A 19,338-nucleotide genomic window follows, 5' to 3' on the forward strand; every position below is an offset into this window, starting at 1 on the left:
ATGTTCACGTCTCATAGTTTGTTTATGTCTAGTTAACAAGTTGCAGAAATTACAGCCATCTTTGCCGCGATACAGATCCCAACGCGCCACCACCCTGCCCTTTTGGCTAGAGGATCCTGAGATATCGTCTAAGTGGGCTGGTTACCTACTTGCAAACGGCAATAGATCAAGCGTCTTGGCGCTTTCCACCCAGAGCCTCCTATTGTCAGCCGTGTGGTAATCATCTTTACTCTGATTCCTCCGGCATGGGCGGCGCCGCTTTTTATGTGGATTGAACTATGTGATAGTCGACGCTTTCTAATTAACGGCGTTGCGCTTGTCCTTTGCCAACGCATGGCTAAACACATTTATTGACTGAAAAAGTATAGGCCGTTCAGTTGCTGGTTTCATGTAAGAATGCTGGCTGTATGATCGATCTGCAACGGTCGGTTTCGGTATGTACAGCCTTTAATCACACGACGAAAGAAGTCATGTTCAAATTGAGCAAGAAAAAACACACTTACAGATACATACAGTCCGAATTCAATACGATACAGGGTCTAATCAGTGTGCAGCGCTTATCTTTTAGACTCTTCAGTGATGCAGGCAGGCCTTGCTTGCTTTTGTCCATGGCTGGAGTCGGTCCCCACGGATCAGCAAGAACGTCGTCGGCTATCAATCAAGATATAGAATCTACCGAGCTCGGCGTTGAACATCAGAGGTCTGACGTTACCACTCCTTAATTACATTCTCTTGGTGCAGTAATATCATCTTCATCCTGTGACACATTACAACTTCGCGTCGGCTTCCCATTATTCACGATCAGCACGTTGGTATCGCATGTCATAGAAGACGGACTAGACCCTTACGAGTGTTCGAGCTGCGAATAGTCTCCAGTACCGTTGATGTCATCACGATCGTCGCTACTATATCGTTGTTGATCCTTCCTTTACAATTCAACTAATGGTGGAGGATCTGTTCATTTGCGTCTTTACTGACAATCATGACATGGAAATATGAGATCTCGATATCCATAGAATCAACTGGGTTGTATCATTGGTTACAGTTATTTCATCATAGCTTTCTAAAACGATCTGCATCGTGCAGGTGCTTACATAGAGATCAACATCTCGAAACTGTTTTAAGCAGTTTGGTGCGAGCCTGTAAGGTCGTTTAACTACTACTGGTAGGTCGCCTTCAGGATAGTACTCCGGTTGAACGGACAACAATTCCACGAGTCAGAAATTCGTCTTGGGGTGATAGGACGAAATTACTGAAGCTCCCTAGTGAAGCGATGCAGGAAGTCCTGAAGATCTAGATACTGATGTGTGAACGTGACTCCTTGCATCCAAGCGGGGCTGTGAAGGATTGGTTTTGCTGCGTTGGTGTTTTTCAGCAACAGACTCCCAATAACTATATGCAGGACGCATCGGTTTCATTAGTGCAGATCTTTCCAGAGGAAGGCAGCCGAGGTAATGAGAAGGCGTAAGCCGAAGTAGCTTGAGTTAAGGCTTAGTTCGAGGCTATAATAACTTTATACTCCTTAGATACTCTCAAGTGGTACTATCTGAGACATAGTGCACATGCAGTCACTGATTATTTCCACGTGGTCCGATGACATGAAAATGCGCTTTGCCTAGTATCTTGCCTCTTTGCCTCTACATCCTTTTCGTTAGTGATAATTAAAGTATCACGCTATAGTCTCATCGTTAATGCGACTCGTGGTTTTGCCCCCGGTTACAGAAGGCTTGCGTCTAGAGGCACCCGCGAATTAGATTATTGGCGCTTGGAAGAAGATTAAAGGGCGAAGCGCTTATTGAAAGCTCAGTCCTGTTGTCGAATTGACTCGGGACTTTTGATACCCAGTAGGAGGGTAGTCTATCTGAAGATGTATGTACTGCTGGTCTGTGAGCAATCTAGTAATGTCAAAACTCGCAACCCCGCTTAGATTCCGGCCACGAGGCCTATGTTGATTCATAGCCCCAGGAGGATATGAATATCAAGGACAGCTGCGACTCAGGAAATGGAGCTGTTGCAGAGCGATCTTGGTGAAGAACCGAGTTGACGCGGATCGATTTATTCCAGACCGCTCAAGAGCTTTTACAGTGGGTTCATTTCTCCACGTTCTTAGAGTCGAAAGCGGCGATGAAAATCCCACTTGGGGGATATAGAGGGCTGAGTTCAGTGCCTAAAGTGTTGTACAACAAAGCCTTGGTGAAGAATAGAATTGGACTATCACGAGGGGACATCATAGGGCTTAAGCTAGCTGTTAGTAGGGAGAAGTAAGGGGGCAGTGATCACATCTATTCGCTTTCTTGACTTCTAATATGTCGCTTCTAATATGTCGGATAGACTATTGTTCTATATGTTTCTCTCTCAGGTTGGTCACGACCAGCATGCAAAGTGTAGATAGTATAACACAATGCAATAGAAGTGTTCAACCTAAATATTAAACTGCCTCTCATATTCATATTATTTGTCAAAGGATGGAAACCATCTCGCTCGCATGTTGTATATAGTTACACGCAAGTCCCGGGTAGGTCGAACAAGGATATGGAGACTTTTCTTACCAGAAATAGCTACCAATCACGCTTACCTATTAAACTGTTTCTTATTGATCGAAGCAAGGATCCAATCCGTTCCCCGGAACATTCCCCTTGTCATCATGCCATGAGGCGTTCGTCGGAGCGCTCCGATCTCACATATTCTTTTTTCAACGGACAGGCACATATCATTGCCGATACAACGTGGCTGTTGGCTCATGATTACAAAACAACTGTGCGCATTTGCGGCTTCTGCAATAGAACGGCTACCTCACGTAAAAATGCCGACACATGAACGCTCGCTGGTGGATCGTATGCCGTTTGGAGCCGACGGCCCGAGAGTGAATCGCTAAAAGAAGGCTGGTTTCATTCAGTCTGCTTGTAATTCGGATGTCGAGATTTCAGTGTTATTGCCAACGGTGATGCCGAGAGATGAGCCGCTAGTTTGTCGATTTATTCTAGAAGAACACCCCTGGAATCTGAATCATGCATCCGTGCTATGGCCGGGCACGAGCAATCAAATTGACAGACAGGTGGACAAGGTAGTATGCCGTCTTGACCGCAAGATGCCGCAATTACTGCGGCTCAAAGAGACATGATACGGCCTTCTGCGGCGTGACTGGATTGCTTAAATATGCCATCATCCTTTATTAGCGGCGCCGGACCATGTTCGAATTGGATTGGCGTAGTTGAGACAGGAATTCAACGTTGAAGCCACAATACAGGGTAAGTAACTATCTGTCAGTGTCCAGTCTGTTTGTAGCAGACTACAAGAAAGATATGATGGATGGTATTGCTAAGGGCAATTGTATTCGCTTCCACAGCGGGTTGTCCGGATAAGCCGACATGGCTGCTATCCATTCTCAACCAGAACGTATCAGTACATTTGCATGCAAATGTCAACACAATGGTACACAAAAAACCTCTTAAAACGAGAAACATGGTTCAAACTGTCAACCATTCGGCGATTCGGTCATAGTTCGGTGACTGTTTGCGCCGGACGACTTCGGAAGAATCTGACATCATGCATTGGCCGAAAGCCGTCATGCAAGAAAAAAAAAAGAGGTACATACAATTGCTATATCCCACGTCAGGATAGAGTAAAAAGGGCTTCATAAGACTTATTTACAGCATAAAACACCACACACTTTATAAGCTTGGGCGCAATCGTGCATCACGACTTTAACATCATCAGGTTTACATCACTCTTACGCAGCTCCTCTAGGTAGTACCGACCTCTCTCTCTTACGCTTGGAAATAGCGAGTACCTTACTACCTCACACATCGAATCCCGAGAACTGGAATCGACCCACACTGGGTTTAAACCGCGCGCTGCAACCCACCTCTACAGTTCCGTCGTCATACGACTTTGGTCTTGGAACTCAAGCTCTCGCGCCTTTGGGATAAACAAACATATTCTCTACAAACATCTCTCTCTATCTCTTCGCCTCGCAACCCGTTTCCCACCTCTCAATTTAGCCCGCTCTCGCCAACAATCACATCGCAACCATGAAGATTCTCACAAAGGAAGAAGAGGAGGCGCATTACTCGGCCGTCCTCAAGGGTGGCTTCATCGGAGGCAGTCTTGGTCTCACAATCGGCCTTGGAGGTGTTGTCCTTGCTTCAAGGCGGTATCCTGCTTTCCGCGGTCTCACTCTTCCCTTCAGGACCTTCCTCGTCACATCTGCCGGTACCTTCGGCGCCATCATCAACGCCGATCGCTGGTCAATGGATTTCCAAAAGAAGCAGAACCCTATGAATTTTTACGAGGACCAGACTCAGCGCGCGCAGCAAATCGTTCGCGAGAACCAGACTGCAATGGAGCGATTCATGGAGTACGGAAAGGAGAACCGATACTCTATCGTTTTCGTCTCATGGCTTGCTTCCATGGGTGTTGCCTTTGCCATGGTTAGCCGCTCACCCATGAACACAGCCAACAAGGTCGTTCAGGCTCGTGTGTACGCCCAGGGTCTTACTCTGGCGGTTCTCATCATCTCTGCAATCTTTGAGGTGAACGACGCCAAGAAGGGTGAGGGTCGCTGGCAGACTGTCATGGTTGTCGACCCCAACGACCCCGAACACAAGCGTCTCATTGAGAAGAAGATTCACAAGGAGGAGTACGAGGGTCAGGACCTCTGGAAAGGTAAGTTGCGCATGCGATCCTTCACGAAAGAACAATATGCTAACTTGTATACTAGATATGGTTGCTGCTGAGGAGCGACGATTGGCTGAAAAGAAGCAAGCCCAGGCGAGCAAGGCCTAAATGAGTCTCTGTCTCTAAAGCGACAATCCTACCCTACCTATTTAAAATCATCCCGCATCACACAACCATCCTGAGCCGTTTATCTTCTAATACTGCGTTGAACCGAATCAATTGAGCTTATCTGGCGAACGGGGGAAAATTGTACACATATGGTGGCACGAGAAGGAGTTTCATGAAGCGCCGAGCCAAGAAGCAAATGGAGGCCATTGTTATGACAATCACTAGAGCAAAAATGTTCGTTTGTGTTTTTCTATTTGAGTTCTCATAGATTTGGTGGAAGTCATGATGACCTCATTGAAGATCGTTCTGAGGTAGGCTTTGGCTGTAACTTGAATTGCTTCCATTGTATCATAGCTAGCCATGCATGCAAAATAGCATATATTTTATACAACCCGTACACACCAAATTCAGAAACTCAGAATAGATGACCCAGCATCTGAAATTTCTCTATACTATGTAAACAAAAGATCTACACCGTCGACTCCCTGCTAGCTCCCTTGTCAAGGATCCAGTTACCGTCCCATAACAACAAATCAATTAGTAAAACACACTGATATATCCAGAGAGAGCTGCAATCTTATGATATTACACCTCGATGGTAAAGTGACTGATCTGCGAGTAGTACGCATGGACAGCCAGCTCTAACAACATAACGTCGCCAAACACCTCGCTTCCATCGAACCCTCCAATAATAATGAGCCGGCTATCATAAAGCACCGTCCCATGATAGCCACGGCCCGAAGGCGCTTTTCCATATACCTTGCGTCTGTCCCATGTCATCGTAACCAAGTTCAGAAGTAGGACGTCGTTAGAATATTCGCTTCCGTCGTGTCCGCCGATAACGAAGAGATATGAGCCAACTATTGTGGCCGTATGTGACAGGCGACGAAAAGCAACCGGTATGGCTACTGCTTTCCACACTTGCGCGTCAACATCGTATACCCATACGTCGTCAAAACATTCACCGCCATCAGAACCTCCAAAAATGATAAGTTTGCTGCCCACCATATTGGCCGTGTGATAGCCTCTTGCTTTGGGACGGTAGTCTTTGGTCCCAGGACTCGCCTTATCGGAACTTGAAACCAGTCGCCATGACATTTTGTTAACATCGGCAACATCTAAACGCCATATATCGTTCAAGGCCCGGACACCATCACCGCCGCCAAAAACGTAAAGACCATTTTTATAAAGACAAGCGGTGTGCGCTCTTCGCTTTGAGGGCATCTTGTCTCCTATAATCTTCGGCTTTGTCCACCGAAAGTTTGTTGTATCCAAAACATAAACATCGTTGTAGTACTCCGGACCGTCACCTCCACCAAACACGATGAGCTTCTTGCCTACAGCAGTACACGTCATGGCCCTCAAAGGAACGGGTATATCGCCAACGACATAAGGTATAGTCCAATGGAAGGAATCCGCATCCAGCACATAAAGATCGTTGAAGCATGTTCTCGAGTCGCAGCCACCAAAGACATATACGTTTGAACCAATGATAGTCGTTGTATGTGCTCGCAAGGAGGTGTGAGTAGCGCCCGACACGGGTGCCCTTGACCAGTACATGCCCGATGCTGGAGCCACGTCGACTTTGGGAGATGTCTTTGGGTCTGGAAGTAGGGGGTACGGTGTGTATTCCTCATGGAATATGCGGGATCTATGTGGCCCGTATCGTGCGGCTGCTTGTGCAGTTGTTCGACTGGTTATGGCGGATGTTGACCGTGAAGCGGTTGGCCGCCGAGTACGTCTATCTCCTTCACTTGACGCATCCCCGGCAATATTTGAGAAGCCAGACGGTGGTTTGTAGGTCGCTGTTTTCGAGGTCGTGGAGGCTCCCTGTGAGGCGGGCTGTGACGGAGGTTGGGATGCGGATTGGGATGCGGATTGAGAGCGTTGTCGGATGGAAAGATCCGAAGGTTTTCGGCGATTCGCTTGTATGCTTTTGCTGGCGAGATGACCTGGTGTATGACTCCTTGGCAAGGGCATCTGATCGCTTGACTCGTCATCGTCGTCCGAATCGTCGTCGACAAAGCTCTGCCCTCGCATTGGGGCTGCCGGAGCTGGCGATCTCTGCTGTGGTTGAGCACCTCTTGTCTTGAGAAGCGACTTATCGGGAGACCTCCGCGGATCCGCCATGGCTTCGTAGGCTTTTCTTCATTGCCCGTAGACGAGACCTGGCGCTTGTGACTTGGACCAGACGAGGTGGGGGAAGAGGTGAGCTGAAGCGGGAGGGTAAAGACCACTTTATACGTGTACAAGTGGACAGAGGAGATGAAAGAAAAAGCAATCAAAAAGAGACAGACCCCATTTGGCGATGCGCCAGAACCGTAAAGCGAGGAGAGGGCAGATGAGCTGTGGACGGTGACAGTGACAGCAGAGGAATGATCCATATGTCAAAGCCCAGGTAGGATCATTCATGCAACGTTAGAGCTGTCCAGGGTCGGCTTTGACAGTTGGTCTTCCTTCTGTTGAGTCCAAGTACTGACCCGAGCGTCTAGGTAGGTACCTCTTAGCGATCGTAGTCCTGAATCCAAGGCGCTCTTAGTGAGACCTGACCCCTATGAATGTTCACTAAGCTAGGTGTGGAGGCACCAGGGCCTTATAGTGGAGGTGTTGCAAGTATGGAACAGGTACCCGATTTGTGTGTGCTCTCTGACCTCATAACCCAGAACGGAAAGAGACCCCCGATAGTTGTTGGTCTAGTGCATCTAAGGTAACATCTCTTTTAGACGACCCAATCGAGGAATTTTTCAATGTACACTCGAAAGGATCGATCTCATTTTGACGATTGATCTTTGACTGCAGCAGGCAGCTACAAACATTGCCAAATTCACATTTTCATTCACTGCCTGGTGGTAGTGTGAACGGTAAGGCAACACCGCAAACAAATGCAGGAGGAGAAACTTTTCTCGTACAACCTCACTTGTTTCCTTCCTTCCTTCACCTGCAACTCGCCTCTTACACTCACTTACTCGCTTCACAAAACACACACTCATTTTTAATAGTTAATTTTCGCTCAGAAATTTATCAACTCATCACCATTCTTTGAGGAGTAAAAGAAGCCTCTCAGAAAACATCACTCCTCCAAAAAGATCAACGCCATGAGCGAGCAACCCGACGCTCCGATGGGTGATGTCTCCCCAGGCCATGAGCATGCCGAGCTCGTGGTTGATGCAAGCAACGTTGCTATTTCCACCGACGACGGAGAGCGGGCTTCGAAGCGAGTTAAGATGAACGACTCGATCCCCTCTGACTCTGTGCCTGGAGAAGGCCTGCATGATGCACCTGCAAGCAAGGAGAACGGAAGCGTGACAAATGGCGACAAGGAGGACAGGGTTGAAGAGCAAAAGATAGACTCTAAGCCAGAACATGTCGACGGGCGTACCAAGGGAATTGCACCCATTAAGAAAGAGTGAGTTCATTCAAGCAGTGATGCATGTGAGATAGACTGACATCTCCTGAAGGTACCTCGTCGACACGTCAAAGTTCAAGGATATATCAACAGATGCTGTGAATGATGATGATGCAGCCGAGGCGCGTGGCACTGCAGACAATGAGGGCCAGGATGACAACCGCAAGGGGGGTAAGGGGAAGAAAGACAAGAAGGACAAGAAGAAGAAGGGCCAGAACACAGAGCGTGACTTTGGCAAGTTCGACGACGCCTTTCGCCTTTGCAACAGCCGAGCCTTCTACCCCGAGTTTTCTCCCAGAGAATGCAGGTTCGGTGATCGTTGCAACCTTTCCCACGATATTCGCAAGTATCTCGAGGAGGGACGCCGAGGTGACGTTGAGACTTTTGGGGGCAAATGTCCTGTGTTTGAGGCCCATGGCCATTGTCCTGCAGGCTGGAAGTGCCGATTTGTTAAGAGCCACATGAAGGAGATCGAGCATGAGGATGGAAGAAAGGAGCTGGTGCTTATCAACACTTCTGCTAACGGTGGCGACAACGGTGAGCCCGTGGACGAGGGATCTGAGGAAAAGCGACCCGCTATCTACAACGTTGTCGGTATTGACAAGAAAATTGCCCTCAACCGCAAGCGAACAGATTTCACGCAGTCTGAACAGTACATCGGTTGGCTTAATAAGGAGGCCAAACTGAGTGAAGAGTTCATGAACCGTCGCAAGAATCAGTCCAGTGAGGGAATTGAAGATCTTCGTGCCCGCTTTATCGATCCTCCTTTCAAGCCTTCTGAGAAGCGTCGACTTTATTTCGGTGCTGAGACCCCCACTCTGGCACCTCTCACTACGCAGGGAAACCTTCCTTTCCGTCGACTTTGCGTTGAACTTGGCGCTCAGCTCACCTACTCTGAGATGGCCCTGAGCATGCCTCTGATCCAAGGAACAAAGGCCGACTGGACGCTCCTCAAGGCCCACGAGTCCGAGATCACACCTCCCAAGTTCAACCCAGGCTCTGTTCCCATTTTCGACGACTACAACCACTCCAAGGACATCAAGTTTGGTGCTCAGATTTCTGGAAACAATCACTGGGTTGTCACGAAGGCCGCGGATGTTTTAAACCGCTTCTGCCCTCACCTTCGTCTCATCGACCTTAACTGCGGTTGCCCCATTGACATGGTCTTTAAGTCTGGTGGTGGGTCAGCACTTCTCGAAAACTCGGGCAAACTGGAGCGCATGATTCGAGGAATGAATGCTGTGTCAGGAGAGGTTCCCATCACCGCCAAAATTCGCACGGGAATTCGAAACTCTCGTCCTACGGCCACCCAGCTCATCGGTAAGCTGGCGTTCGGTGCACGAGAGCACAGAGAACGCCTTGGTGCTCCTGGATGTGCTGCCCTAACTCTCCACGGTCGCAGCCGTGAGCAGCGATACACCAAGAAAGCCGACTGGGGCTACATCAGCGAATGTGCTGCTCTCATCAAGACTTACAACAAGGAGAAGGATGCCCTGACCGATACAATTGCTGAGCCTGACGCCAGCACCCTTGCGAACGCCAAGGATGGCCGCATGTATTTCCTTGGTAATGGTGACTGCTACTCCCACGTCGAGTATTACGAGCATATCGAGAAGGCTCGTGTTGACACTGTCATGATTGGTCGTGGTGCTCTAATCAAGCCGTGGCTGTTTGAAGAGATTGAGAAGGGCCAATATCTCGACAAGTCGTCCAGTGAGCGCCTCCGTTACATTGAGAAATTCGTGCGCTACGGTCTCGATGCCTGGGGTTCTGACGAGCTCGGCATCGGTTTCACTCGTCGTTTCCTCCTGGAGTGGCTTAGCTTTGCCCACCGCTACGTTCCTATTGGTTTGCTCGAGCATCTTCCTCCTGACCTCAACGACCGTCCTCCCGCGTACGAGGGCCGAGACGAGATGGAGACTCTGATGGCGTCGAACAACTTCAGGGACTGGATCAAGATCAGGTAAGTTGCAATCCATCACTGTATTAGGTGGATCAGAGTGCTAACAACATGTGTTTACAGTGAGATGTTCCTCGGTCCTGTCCACCCAACATTCAAGTTCCAGCCCAAGCACAAGTCCAACTCGTACGAGGCTGAGGGTTAATGGAGGAAGAAAACCAGCGGACGGCGTACAAAAACTTGACAAAAAGGGTGGATGTGATGTGTAGTCTCATTTTGGTTGACATCTTTGTTATGTCAGGGGATGACATGACCGACGATACATATGCATTTGAATGTCCGGATTTCAATTGAGGAGCACTTCTTAGTGGAAGGAGTTACAACTCCGAGAACTGTTACATAAATGGGTATAGTCGACACGGCATGTAAATACCAAGCTAACAGTGGGCGAAGAGATTCTCGCACATACTTTATATGACTCACAGCTGCCGTGCTGTTTCGTTAGGGATATCAGAGCTTTAATCTCAAGTCTTTATTCTTATTCTGCATATACCTGCAGCGTTGTTCAAGCATCAAGTTGGGATTCACATGTTATATCAAATCACAAATCAAAACATGTGCAGATAATTAAATGTACAAACAACGAACCGCTGATCAAGCGCTACAGTATGGCTTGATAAGTGAATGTATATGATGTATATCGTTTTGGGATTATACCTCCCTAAATATCGCAAGACATAATCAACCCAAACGCTAGGAATTAATGCGTAAGAAAACCCAACCACAACTCCGTGATGACTTTTATAATCCAATCACCAAATGCAACCCGCCCCATTCAAGACAGAATCGTACAGACTTTTGTCCTCATATGTTATTATCGACGTTTCCAATACGTTGCAGGTAAGTTTTATGAGTAGAAGTGGCTCCTCTGCATGCCGTTGGCTGAAGCATACTCCTTACCATCTTCGGGACGCATGGTTGAACTTGTCAATGAGTTTGTGCGGCTACTCTCGCTAGGGGCGGCCTTGAGTTTCTTGGGCTCTTGCGCAGGGCGCTTGATGACCTCAAGATAGGTAGAGGGCAGGTAACCTTGGCGGCCATCACGAGCTCTGCATTGCCACCACTCGCTGGGGTTGCCGGATGGGTCATTCTTGTTGAGAACAGCGACAAGGTCGCCCTTGCGAGCCTCAAGCTCCATGCCGGTGTTGGGCTGAGGGAGGAAGTCGAAGGTAAGTCGGCAGAACTCGAGCTTGGACGGGTCGACGGGCTGCTGTGATTCAATGGCCTGTGCTTGGAGACGCCTCTGCTCCTGTTCTTGTGAAGCAGCGAGTGATCTAATCATCTTGGACATGAGATAAGGAATGCCGAAGGCGGCCAGAACAAAGAAAATGAGAGGCTTCTTGCTGGCCTTGGCAGGAAGAGGGTTGCCATCGGGACCAATACTGCGGCCTTCAAAGCGAGCAAAGGCTGCCGGTGTGAGAGCAGTCGCATCGGCTGGCGGCGGGCGACCAGTGATCTTGGCAATCAAAGTTCGGATCCATCGCATCAAAGTGAAAATGCCCAATACTGAACCCAAGGTATCTCTCAAGTTACCGAATTGTTCAGCAACAGAGACCATTGCTAGGGGATATTAGTAAACAGGCGTTTTGACCAACGGACGGGTAACAACTTACCAAAGAAGCTAGAGTGAGTGGCCATGTAAGTGCTTTCGAGCATCTGCGCAAACCCACCAAAGGCCGTGACAATGCCCTCAAGCATCTGGAAAGTAGCTTGTGTACTGTTGTTGAACGAGTTTGTCAAGCTGTTTTGGTCGCCAGGCATTCCCATGCCACCACCATACATGCCACCACCCATGCCGCCGTACATGCCCCCTCCATAACCGCCATATCCTCCTCCGTACATGCTACCATACCCGCCGCCCATGCCACCCATTCCAAATCGCGAGTAGGGGCTGGAATAGGGCGACGAGTATGCGCCGCCCATGGAACCGTATGGTGAGGAATTCATTCGGCTGTAGTTGGCAGCGTTCTGATTAACGGTAGAGGTGAGAGAAGCAGGACGATTAGGAATTGGAGGAGCGTCGGCTAAATCGACGGTTGATGCGACGGAGGGAGAGATGGAAGGGACTAGATGTCTGGTTAGCAGGCGAGCGCTTGGAGGTGATGGATTAGGCGCAGGCGATTGACATGGAACGTGATAGAGATGGAATGAAGAAGGAAGGAATTGGTGATCGCGACTTACCAGCAGCAGTCGCAGCCGCGCCAGGTTGCTCCCAGGGCTTAGGTGGAGAAGCCATTGGACAGTGATGTGATGATGGGGATGTTGTCGTAGGGAGGAAGGGGATTGAGGCCGGGGCCGGACAATGAATTACCGAGCAGCGGTATCGTAATGCCAGGAGTCCTGTCGTCTAATCTGTTGAGCCTCTTTGAGGAGTTGACTCTGCCTGGTTGTCTGGCACTCCTCGTGACGCTGAGTGGTGGACCTCGGGGAGTGTACCGGACGCAAGATCGGAGACTGACTCCGTGATTATATGCAACCCCCAGTTTAGCGTTCACACGGTGCGCGGGGGCAACGGAGTTGCCTCGGAATACGGGCAAAAGTGCCGCCGTGAGCGATGATAAGAATAAAAGGTCGAGTCGTCGCAGCGCTGAGAAAGATTGTGATCGCGACAAGCGTGGGCACGAAAGGATGAGATGGAAGAGCAAGGAGAGAGATGTCGCTAGAGAAAAGCCGAGAAAGATTGAGTTGATTAGAGACAAAAATAGTGGACCCTGGGACCTGTGAACTGGAGGTAGGCGCGTCCAAGTTTAAGGAAGAAAAATCCGGGGGCGACACGAGATGGGGACGGAAAAGCAGGAGCCAGACCTCGGCAGGTTAGAGTCTGGGCCCCGCCTGCCGCCTTCCTACCTAGGTACATTCGTTATTTTTACCCTTTGGGGAAGTAAGAGTGCAGAGTGCTTGCCGCAAGCTGGGGATCGATCATAATTGTTTAAAGTCTAGACATTATTTCTGTTCTCTTAGGCTAACATGCTGTAAAAGAATTGGCATTCCGACCATGCTGACTGTTAATTGCAGTCACTTTCCTCTCACTTCTGCAGAAACCGTTTGGCCTTGTCCGTTGGGCTAACCGGTTGAAAACTTTCCATGTGATGTGAGGCTTTCCCGTTTCGCCACAGGTCTTCGGCACCTCCATTGAGTGTTGATGATCTTATCGGGTTTACGTCAATACAATGCATCTTTCTATGCACCTCGTCATGATTTAAAACGAAAGATGGTTGTGTGCCTGAAAACCATGGTTTGATCTATGCTTTCGCAAATACTCAGAGCCCATACATAAAATCCGATCATATCACTGTTGTTACATCTTGAGAGGTTTGATTGTTGTAAGAAGGAGGCTGGCTGAGATGCAACCCATAAAAAGCAAAGATGGTAGCTCCATGGCCAATCATCATCTAATGGCTTGAACGACTTGATATCAACAAGCACAGCAGCAACAATAACAGCAAGACTATGACTGGGAAACGACCACCAAGCCCGGGTCTTATACCAAACCCATTCATCAAGAAACGAAACCTTGAATGGTCTCTGGACTCAACATCGCCTTCAAAATCAAGACCACCAACAACCGCTGAAATAGAGTCCGGCTCAGCTACTGTAGATGACCACCTTTCTCATTTTAAGAGCCATCTCTCAAAACGTATAATCTCTCCAACGGCAGTGTCGATATCTAGATATGCGTCACTATACACCGCAAACGCTGGGAGTCTTCAGGGCGCTCATTTTGTCATCCATCAGCATGACCATCCTGTTGCAGGCACCCACTATGATCTCCGCCTCCAAATCAACGAGACGAGTAGTGTTAGTTGGGCCATTATGTATGGACTTCCAGGTGACCCAAACTCTACGCGGTTGAATAGGAACGCAACCGAGACACGAATACACTGCCTATGGGTATGCGAACAACCCCCTTTTCTTTATCTGAATACTAAGCCTCATGTTTGAGAACCACCTTATAGAAACCGCTTCAAATTCAACTGGTTCTCTTCTCATCTGGGACACGGGAACTTATAGTATCCTACCGCGAAAAAGTAAACACTCACCATCCGAAGATCCATCGTCACCGCCATCGTCACCAGCATCATCCTCTACATCAACACCACAAGCCCTTCTACATGAAGCTTTTCAGGCCCGAAAAATCCGTATCCGCTTGCACGGATCTCGCTTACCTGAAACTTACGTCTTGGACCTTCGCTTGACCAAGCCGGAAGATATTGCTTGTAGAGGGAAAAGTGGGAGGACGCCTCGGAAACGAAGAAGTTCCCGCACGCGAACCCAGACACATCCTGGGGCGAGTGATGAGGGTGAGAATGAATTTGATGGGAGTGAGGATGTCCCTGCGAGCGCTGATGTAGACGCCAACGCAGGAAGCCTCTCGGCCATGGAGCGTGAGATACGCGAACTAGAAGACGAAGAGGTACGCAAGACGAATGCATATCCAGGGGCTTCCAATACCATCGGCAGCATACACCAACGACGATGGTATGTTTCTTTAGATCGCCTGGCCTGTGGGTTTTTTGAGAAGCGAACTAAAGGCCGTTCAGTCTGGGAACCAGAGGACTCCACGAGAACGGAGAACCAAGAGCTTGAAAATGTGTGCTTGTCATATCCATTCTATGTCCGCGGATCGGACCATGAGCGCAGTGTTGTGACAGGACGGCGAGGCGCCGACATCCTCCAAGATGAGGGCGTTGAACACTTTGTTCAGCGTAAAGGTTGGAAACCAGTATTAAACTAAGATTTCATGAGGCAAACGGAGAAGCCCTGAGGCATTTTTATCAAATTTTATTGCCTACACTATACGAATACCCAGGCATAATGCCACGCCCCCTTTGCCGTGCATGTGTATGGCTGCATAGCTCGTCTACCCCATACCTAACAAAGACCCTATCCTGTAGGTTGACCCAGACAACTTCCCAGTAGTTGTGATACGCTTCAAATCAGTCCATCTTAATCAGACTCGTTAAACGCCCTTCCATGCTTGCTAAATCACGGATTTTCGTGACCGTAGACGGATTCACTCCGTTTCCGAATAAACACTGCATAAACAAAGAAACAAAACACCCTTTTCAAGGCACAGTATTACGCATTCTTCCAAAAGACTCTGATCAACTCTTCGGTTCCACAAGGGTTGGTGCAATTCGCCTCTTTTTAGGCTCCTTGGCGTCCTCCTTCTCGCTCTCGCTCGCCTCACGCTTGTTGCCTGCAACGGTAGCATTGGCACTTCGGGGTGTTTCGGGAGGTGTAGTCAATGGTACGCCCGTCACCTTACCGGAGTTTGTTGCAGCGATGCCTGGAACGTTGCCAGAAATAAGAGTTGGGTTGGTAACTACTCCAGCAGCAGGCACAGTACTGGCCTGCGTGGTGATAGTGGCAACTGACGATGTCGAATTCGATCTAGCAGGAGACGACGGGCGCTGAGAAGCAACCGAAGCCGATTGAGGGGGGGAAGGTGCCGTCAGTGAGCTCGCTGAGTTACGATGTTGGTGATGTGAGCCATTGGGGAACGGTGAAGGCGGTGCAAACGCATTTGTTGGCGTAGGCAGAGGGGTACTCTGGCTGGACGACGCAGTTGCTTGAGGCTTAGGAGGACCAACTTCGCCCTTGTAGATTTCACCCAGTTCACCAGCTGCAAATGATAGAGTAGAACAAAACCCGTCAGATGAGGAGATCATCAAGGTCAGGCCATCACTCGACCTAGTTGATTTGTTAGTATACTTTTAACAATCTGAGTAGCGGTTCAACTTACCATGCCAAGTCAGTAAACGTAGCGCAATGCAAGTTACTAACAACACATATAGGGGTCTTTTGTTGGGTATCGTAAAGAAGAACCGAATCTTGTGTAGCAACTGCATAGACCATACGATAAGGAAGCGAAAACGCAGGCTTCGGGCCTGGTGTGGTTGAAGCCGCATCTACACCCGATGGTTTGATTTCAGATGTGTTCGCTGGTGGAGGGGGTGGTTCCATGATCGAGGGGGCCGGCGATGGCTTAGAAAGAGGCTCTGGAAGAGCTGGGATAGGCTCTTCAGAGGAAGATGTGTCAATGGTGATGTTCCGTGTCACTGGAGGAGACTGGCGCAACGTGTAGAATATAGGCGAGCACTTAACCACAACAGACGGCTTCTTGTGGCCAGGCAGGTGGGCGATCGGAGGCTTGTTGATACCACCACGTGTGTAGATATAGACAGTGTTGATCACCTCATAGGTGGGTTTCGCGTCTCTCTCGGCCTGATGCTGGTTTTGGTATTGTCCAGACGGAGTCAGCAGCAAGCTGCCATCCGGTGTAAAAGTGAGTCGTCGAAAGAAGGATGTCAGGGTCTCGTTGGCGTAGAGATTTGCATTCTTCATTCCCATGCCACTGCTGACAGCCGAGGAAGGTTTTGGAGAAGGATCCATAGGCATGACTGCAGGCAGAGGCATAGACGGCGCCGGCGATACAGATCGTCGAGAGGAAAAGGAAGACCGGCGACTGTGGCTAACAACACTCGGGGGGTTCATGGGAAGCGCAAATGAGGTGGGCGTACCCGGTGCAGAAGGCACAGGTGATCCGATGGAGGGTGGAGGGTCGAGGACGGAGAGCGAAGAGCGATGACCAAAGTCAGGAGGAGCAGGACTGCTGGAAGAGATTCGTCGGGGAGGGAGATCGGCTTTGATATGGCTGGCAAGTCTGGGGGTCTTGTCATCTGCGCTGAGTGTATATTGGCCATCCTTGGTCTTGAGAGAGTAGATGTGAACGGATCGATCGGATGATTGAGTCGCAATGTATTCATTAAGAGGATCCCAGGTAACGCCCTGGACATAATGACTGTGCTCGGCGATCTGGCGCACCAGAGTACCTATTCGTTGTGTTAGAGACTGCCGGATATCGAATTGATTGTAGTTGTCTGCTGACCTGTCTGAGCATTGTAGATTCGCGCAATATTATCCATGCTGCCGATCATGAAATGTACGCCGTCAGGAGACCAGGCCAAATCATAGATCTCAGCACCACTAGATCGACACATATGCTTCGCTCGCCATGACTCCTTGTCTTCTGGGGCATCGGAACCGAAGGCTGTTTGGGGCGTTTCGCTTGGTACCCAGAGAATCACGTTGCCATCATCGCCAGCAGAGGCTAGAAGCTCGCCTAGAAATAAGAATGTCAGCAACGAGCGGAAGGAAAAGAAATCATTAGTATAGACTAACCTTTGGGTGCCCAACGAACAACGTTGACGGCCTGGTTGTGCTTGGAAAGAGTTGAAAGGTACTCGACCTTTCGGTCCTCGCCATCAACTTGAACCTTCCATATTCTGATATGGTTGTCACCACCAGCTGTAGCTAAGCGACCCTTTCCGGCGGGTTCGAAGTGAGCTGAATATACGGGGGCATTTTGGTCGTGCCAATTGATGATGAGAGGAGCGGCTTTCATCGCGACGGTTCGTTTGGTTGATCAGGATATGAAGGAAGCTGCATAGGTAGGGAGAGGCCTAGTGAGGCTGTGGGAGAAGAGACAAGAAGAGCTCAATTACTCCCACACTGTTCGAGTATGATGGAAGTCAATAAATGTGAAGACCGGATGTGGAAATTGAGAGAAGAAAAAGAAAGTCAAGGACGAAAGTGGACTCTTTTTTTCTTTTGGTAACTAAGTATTATCGATGGTATCGGCAGTGATGGATGGGAATCGGCAAACTGGTAGTAGACTAATAGTAATGGGTTCTGTAGTAGAGTAACAACGGGTCGGGCATGGAAGTTTGATGGTGGAGAGCTCCAGGCTGGAGCTGGTGTGGACCTTTTTAGAAGGCTTTGATTAGTAGCAGGTGTACTAAGGCGGATGCCAAGCTGTTTAGATGCTGTACGAGCTAAGGGGGAGAAAGACAAAGTAAGATAGTTCGATAGACGAGTTGAGTGTTGGTTTTCGATTGAGTGACCTTTGGTACAAGAACAAGAAAGGGGAGATGTAAAAGAAGCGAAAGCGAAGAAGGGGTGAAAAGGGGAGCAAACGGCACGATTGAGGTTTATTCCGACACCTACCTTAGTACCTTAGTAGGTTTCTTCTTACGATTCTCACTCTGACACTTACTGTAACCAATTCAAATCTCGGGCACTCTCCCGTCATAGGAACAAGGCACGAGGCACAGAGCGTTTGGCCTATGCAGGGCACTGTAGGTGGAAGTTTTTACTTCAAATTTAGTTGCATTTGCCTAGTAAAGTTGCGGCGGATGCGCGGGCGATCACATACATGGGCTGGCTAACGAGGGACCTTGATCCAATAGAGAGCAGCGTAAAAGATGCATGTCACGAGGGGGAAAGGCAGGGCAATGCAATGCACTCTCACTGTCAGGTACTCTAGTCAGGCTCAGGCAAGTCGGATCAGATTTAACGATGGGTCTCAGTGGACACGCAGCCTACAGTATCCATACTTGGATCCAATCCCAACACAGTTGCGCCGCAGCCAAGCGCTGCACCAAGGAGTTGTTAAACCTTGCTGAGTACATAGTACAGCATCACGATCCAGTGCCTCGCAAGGTATTTAAATATTTACTGGAACCTACCACGTCTACTCAACAAGATCGCCTCTTCTGCCAGGATCCTATGGACTGGACAGTTCCATTATCAGGCACTGACACCTGTGGTAGATAGTAATACCAAGCCTGGTCGAGAGGAGGCAACTGATGGGGGCCAAAGCTCATCAGGCCCTGAAAGGAGGCGAGTATCACAACACATTAGACAAGGACGAGAAGTATAGTTAGTTACGAAACGAAAAAAAAAATGATTCATCAAAATGACATAAACTCTAATGCCCACTTCCCTCTTTATCCTGCCGCTGTTACAGCGTCTTGTCTTACCTCCAGTATGGGACATCCGATGATAAAAGTACGGAAACTAGCCGCTGGAAACACAAAGAGACAGGACAAGACATGTAAAACAAGTGTTTCAATTCCGGTTGGCTGCCTTTGTGAATATGGATCCATGTTTCTTTTGCAGCACTGTACCCTGTGGTGTTGACTTTGAACCATGGCTCCCTTCTGAAAGACACTTGACTTCACGAATACGTACTAGACAAAACTCATCAAGGAAACAAAAGACTTTTTGTATATTAGCTCCGATCAGCAGCAGGTTCTCGTATCACATTCGAGCCAACTGATGTCAGTCAAAATGAACGTGCTAACCAAGTGGGGGAAGTTGTACGCCAGGAGAAAGCAAAGAC

The 19,338-nt window shown here is 49.0% G+C and overlaps 6 protein-coding genes across 6 annotated transcripts; 3 read left to right on the top strand and 3 right to left on the bottom strand.

The window, feature by feature from the left end:
- Nucleotides 1-4,031: 4,031 nt before the first annotated feature.
- On the top strand, nucleotides 4,032-4,785 carry FPOAC1_000692 (uncharacterized protein; the record flags this gene model as incomplete). The annotated part of the gene is made up of 2 exons (XM_044845303.1): nucleotides 4,032-4,665; nucleotides 4,721-4,785. 2 exons carry the CDS (start codon nucleotides 4,032-4,034, stop codon nucleotides 4,783-4,785), a joined length of 699 nt encoding a protein of 232 aa, XP_044711219.1.
- A 585-nt stretch (nucleotides 4,786-5,370) lies between these two features.
- FPOAC1_000693 (uncharacterized protein) lies at nucleotides 5,371-6,915 on the bottom strand (the record flags this gene model as incomplete). The annotated part of the gene is made up of 1 exon (XM_044845304.1): nucleotides 5,371-6,915. The coding sequence occupies one exon, from the start codon at nucleotides 6,913-6,915 to the stop codon at nucleotides 5,371-5,373; it is 1,545 nt and encodes a 514-aa protein (XP_044711220.1).
- Nucleotides 6,916-7,880: 965 nt separating this feature from the next.
- FPOAC1_000694 (uncharacterized protein) lies at nucleotides 7,881-10,296 on the top strand (the record flags this gene model as incomplete). Its single annotated transcript, XM_044845305.1, has 3 exons — nucleotides 7,881-8,191; nucleotides 8,244-10,154; nucleotides 10,215-10,296. The coding sequence occupies 3 exons, from the start codon at nucleotides 7,881-7,883 to the stop codon at nucleotides 10,294-10,296; spliced, it is 2,304 nt and encodes a 767-aa protein (XP_044711221.1).
- Nucleotides 10,297-10,998: 702 nt separating this feature from the next.
- FPOAC1_000695 (uncharacterized protein) lies at nucleotides 10,999-12,387 on the bottom strand (the record flags this gene model as incomplete). Its single annotated transcript, XM_044845306.1, has 3 exons — nucleotides 10,999-11,711; nucleotides 11,765-12,217; nucleotides 12,333-12,387. 3 exons carry the CDS (start codon nucleotides 12,385-12,387, stop codon nucleotides 10,999-11,001), a joined length of 1,221 nt encoding a protein of 406 aa, XP_044711222.1.
- Nucleotides 12,388-13,601: 1,214 nt separating this feature from the next.
- FPOAC1_000696 (uncharacterized protein) lies at nucleotides 13,602-14,886 on the top strand (the record flags this gene model as incomplete). Its single annotated transcript, XM_044845307.1, has 2 exons — nucleotides 13,602-14,042; nucleotides 14,095-14,886. The coding sequence occupies 2 exons, from the start codon at nucleotides 13,602-13,604 to the stop codon at nucleotides 14,884-14,886; spliced, it is 1,233 nt and encodes a 410-aa protein (XP_044711223.1).
- Nucleotides 14,887-15,256: 370 nt separating this feature from the next.
- On the bottom strand, nucleotides 15,257-17,559 carry FPOAC1_000697 (uncharacterized protein; the record flags this gene model as incomplete). Its single annotated transcript, XM_044845308.1, has 4 exons — nucleotides 15,257-15,845; nucleotides 15,898-16,987; nucleotides 17,044-17,277; nucleotides 17,337-17,559. 4 exons carry the CDS (start codon nucleotides 17,557-17,559, stop codon nucleotides 15,257-15,259), a joined length of 2,136 nt encoding a protein of 711 aa, XP_044711224.1.
- Between the last annotated feature and the right edge of the window lie 1,779 nt (nucleotides 17,560-19,338).

The sequence above is a fragment of the Fusarium poae genome, chromosome 1, assembly GCF_019609905.1.
Source record: "Fusarium poae strain DAOMC 252244 chromosome 1, whole genome shotgun sequence".
Lineage (NCBI taxonomy): Eukaryota > Fungi > Ascomycota > Sordariomycetes > Hypocreales > Nectriaceae > Fusarium > Fusarium poae.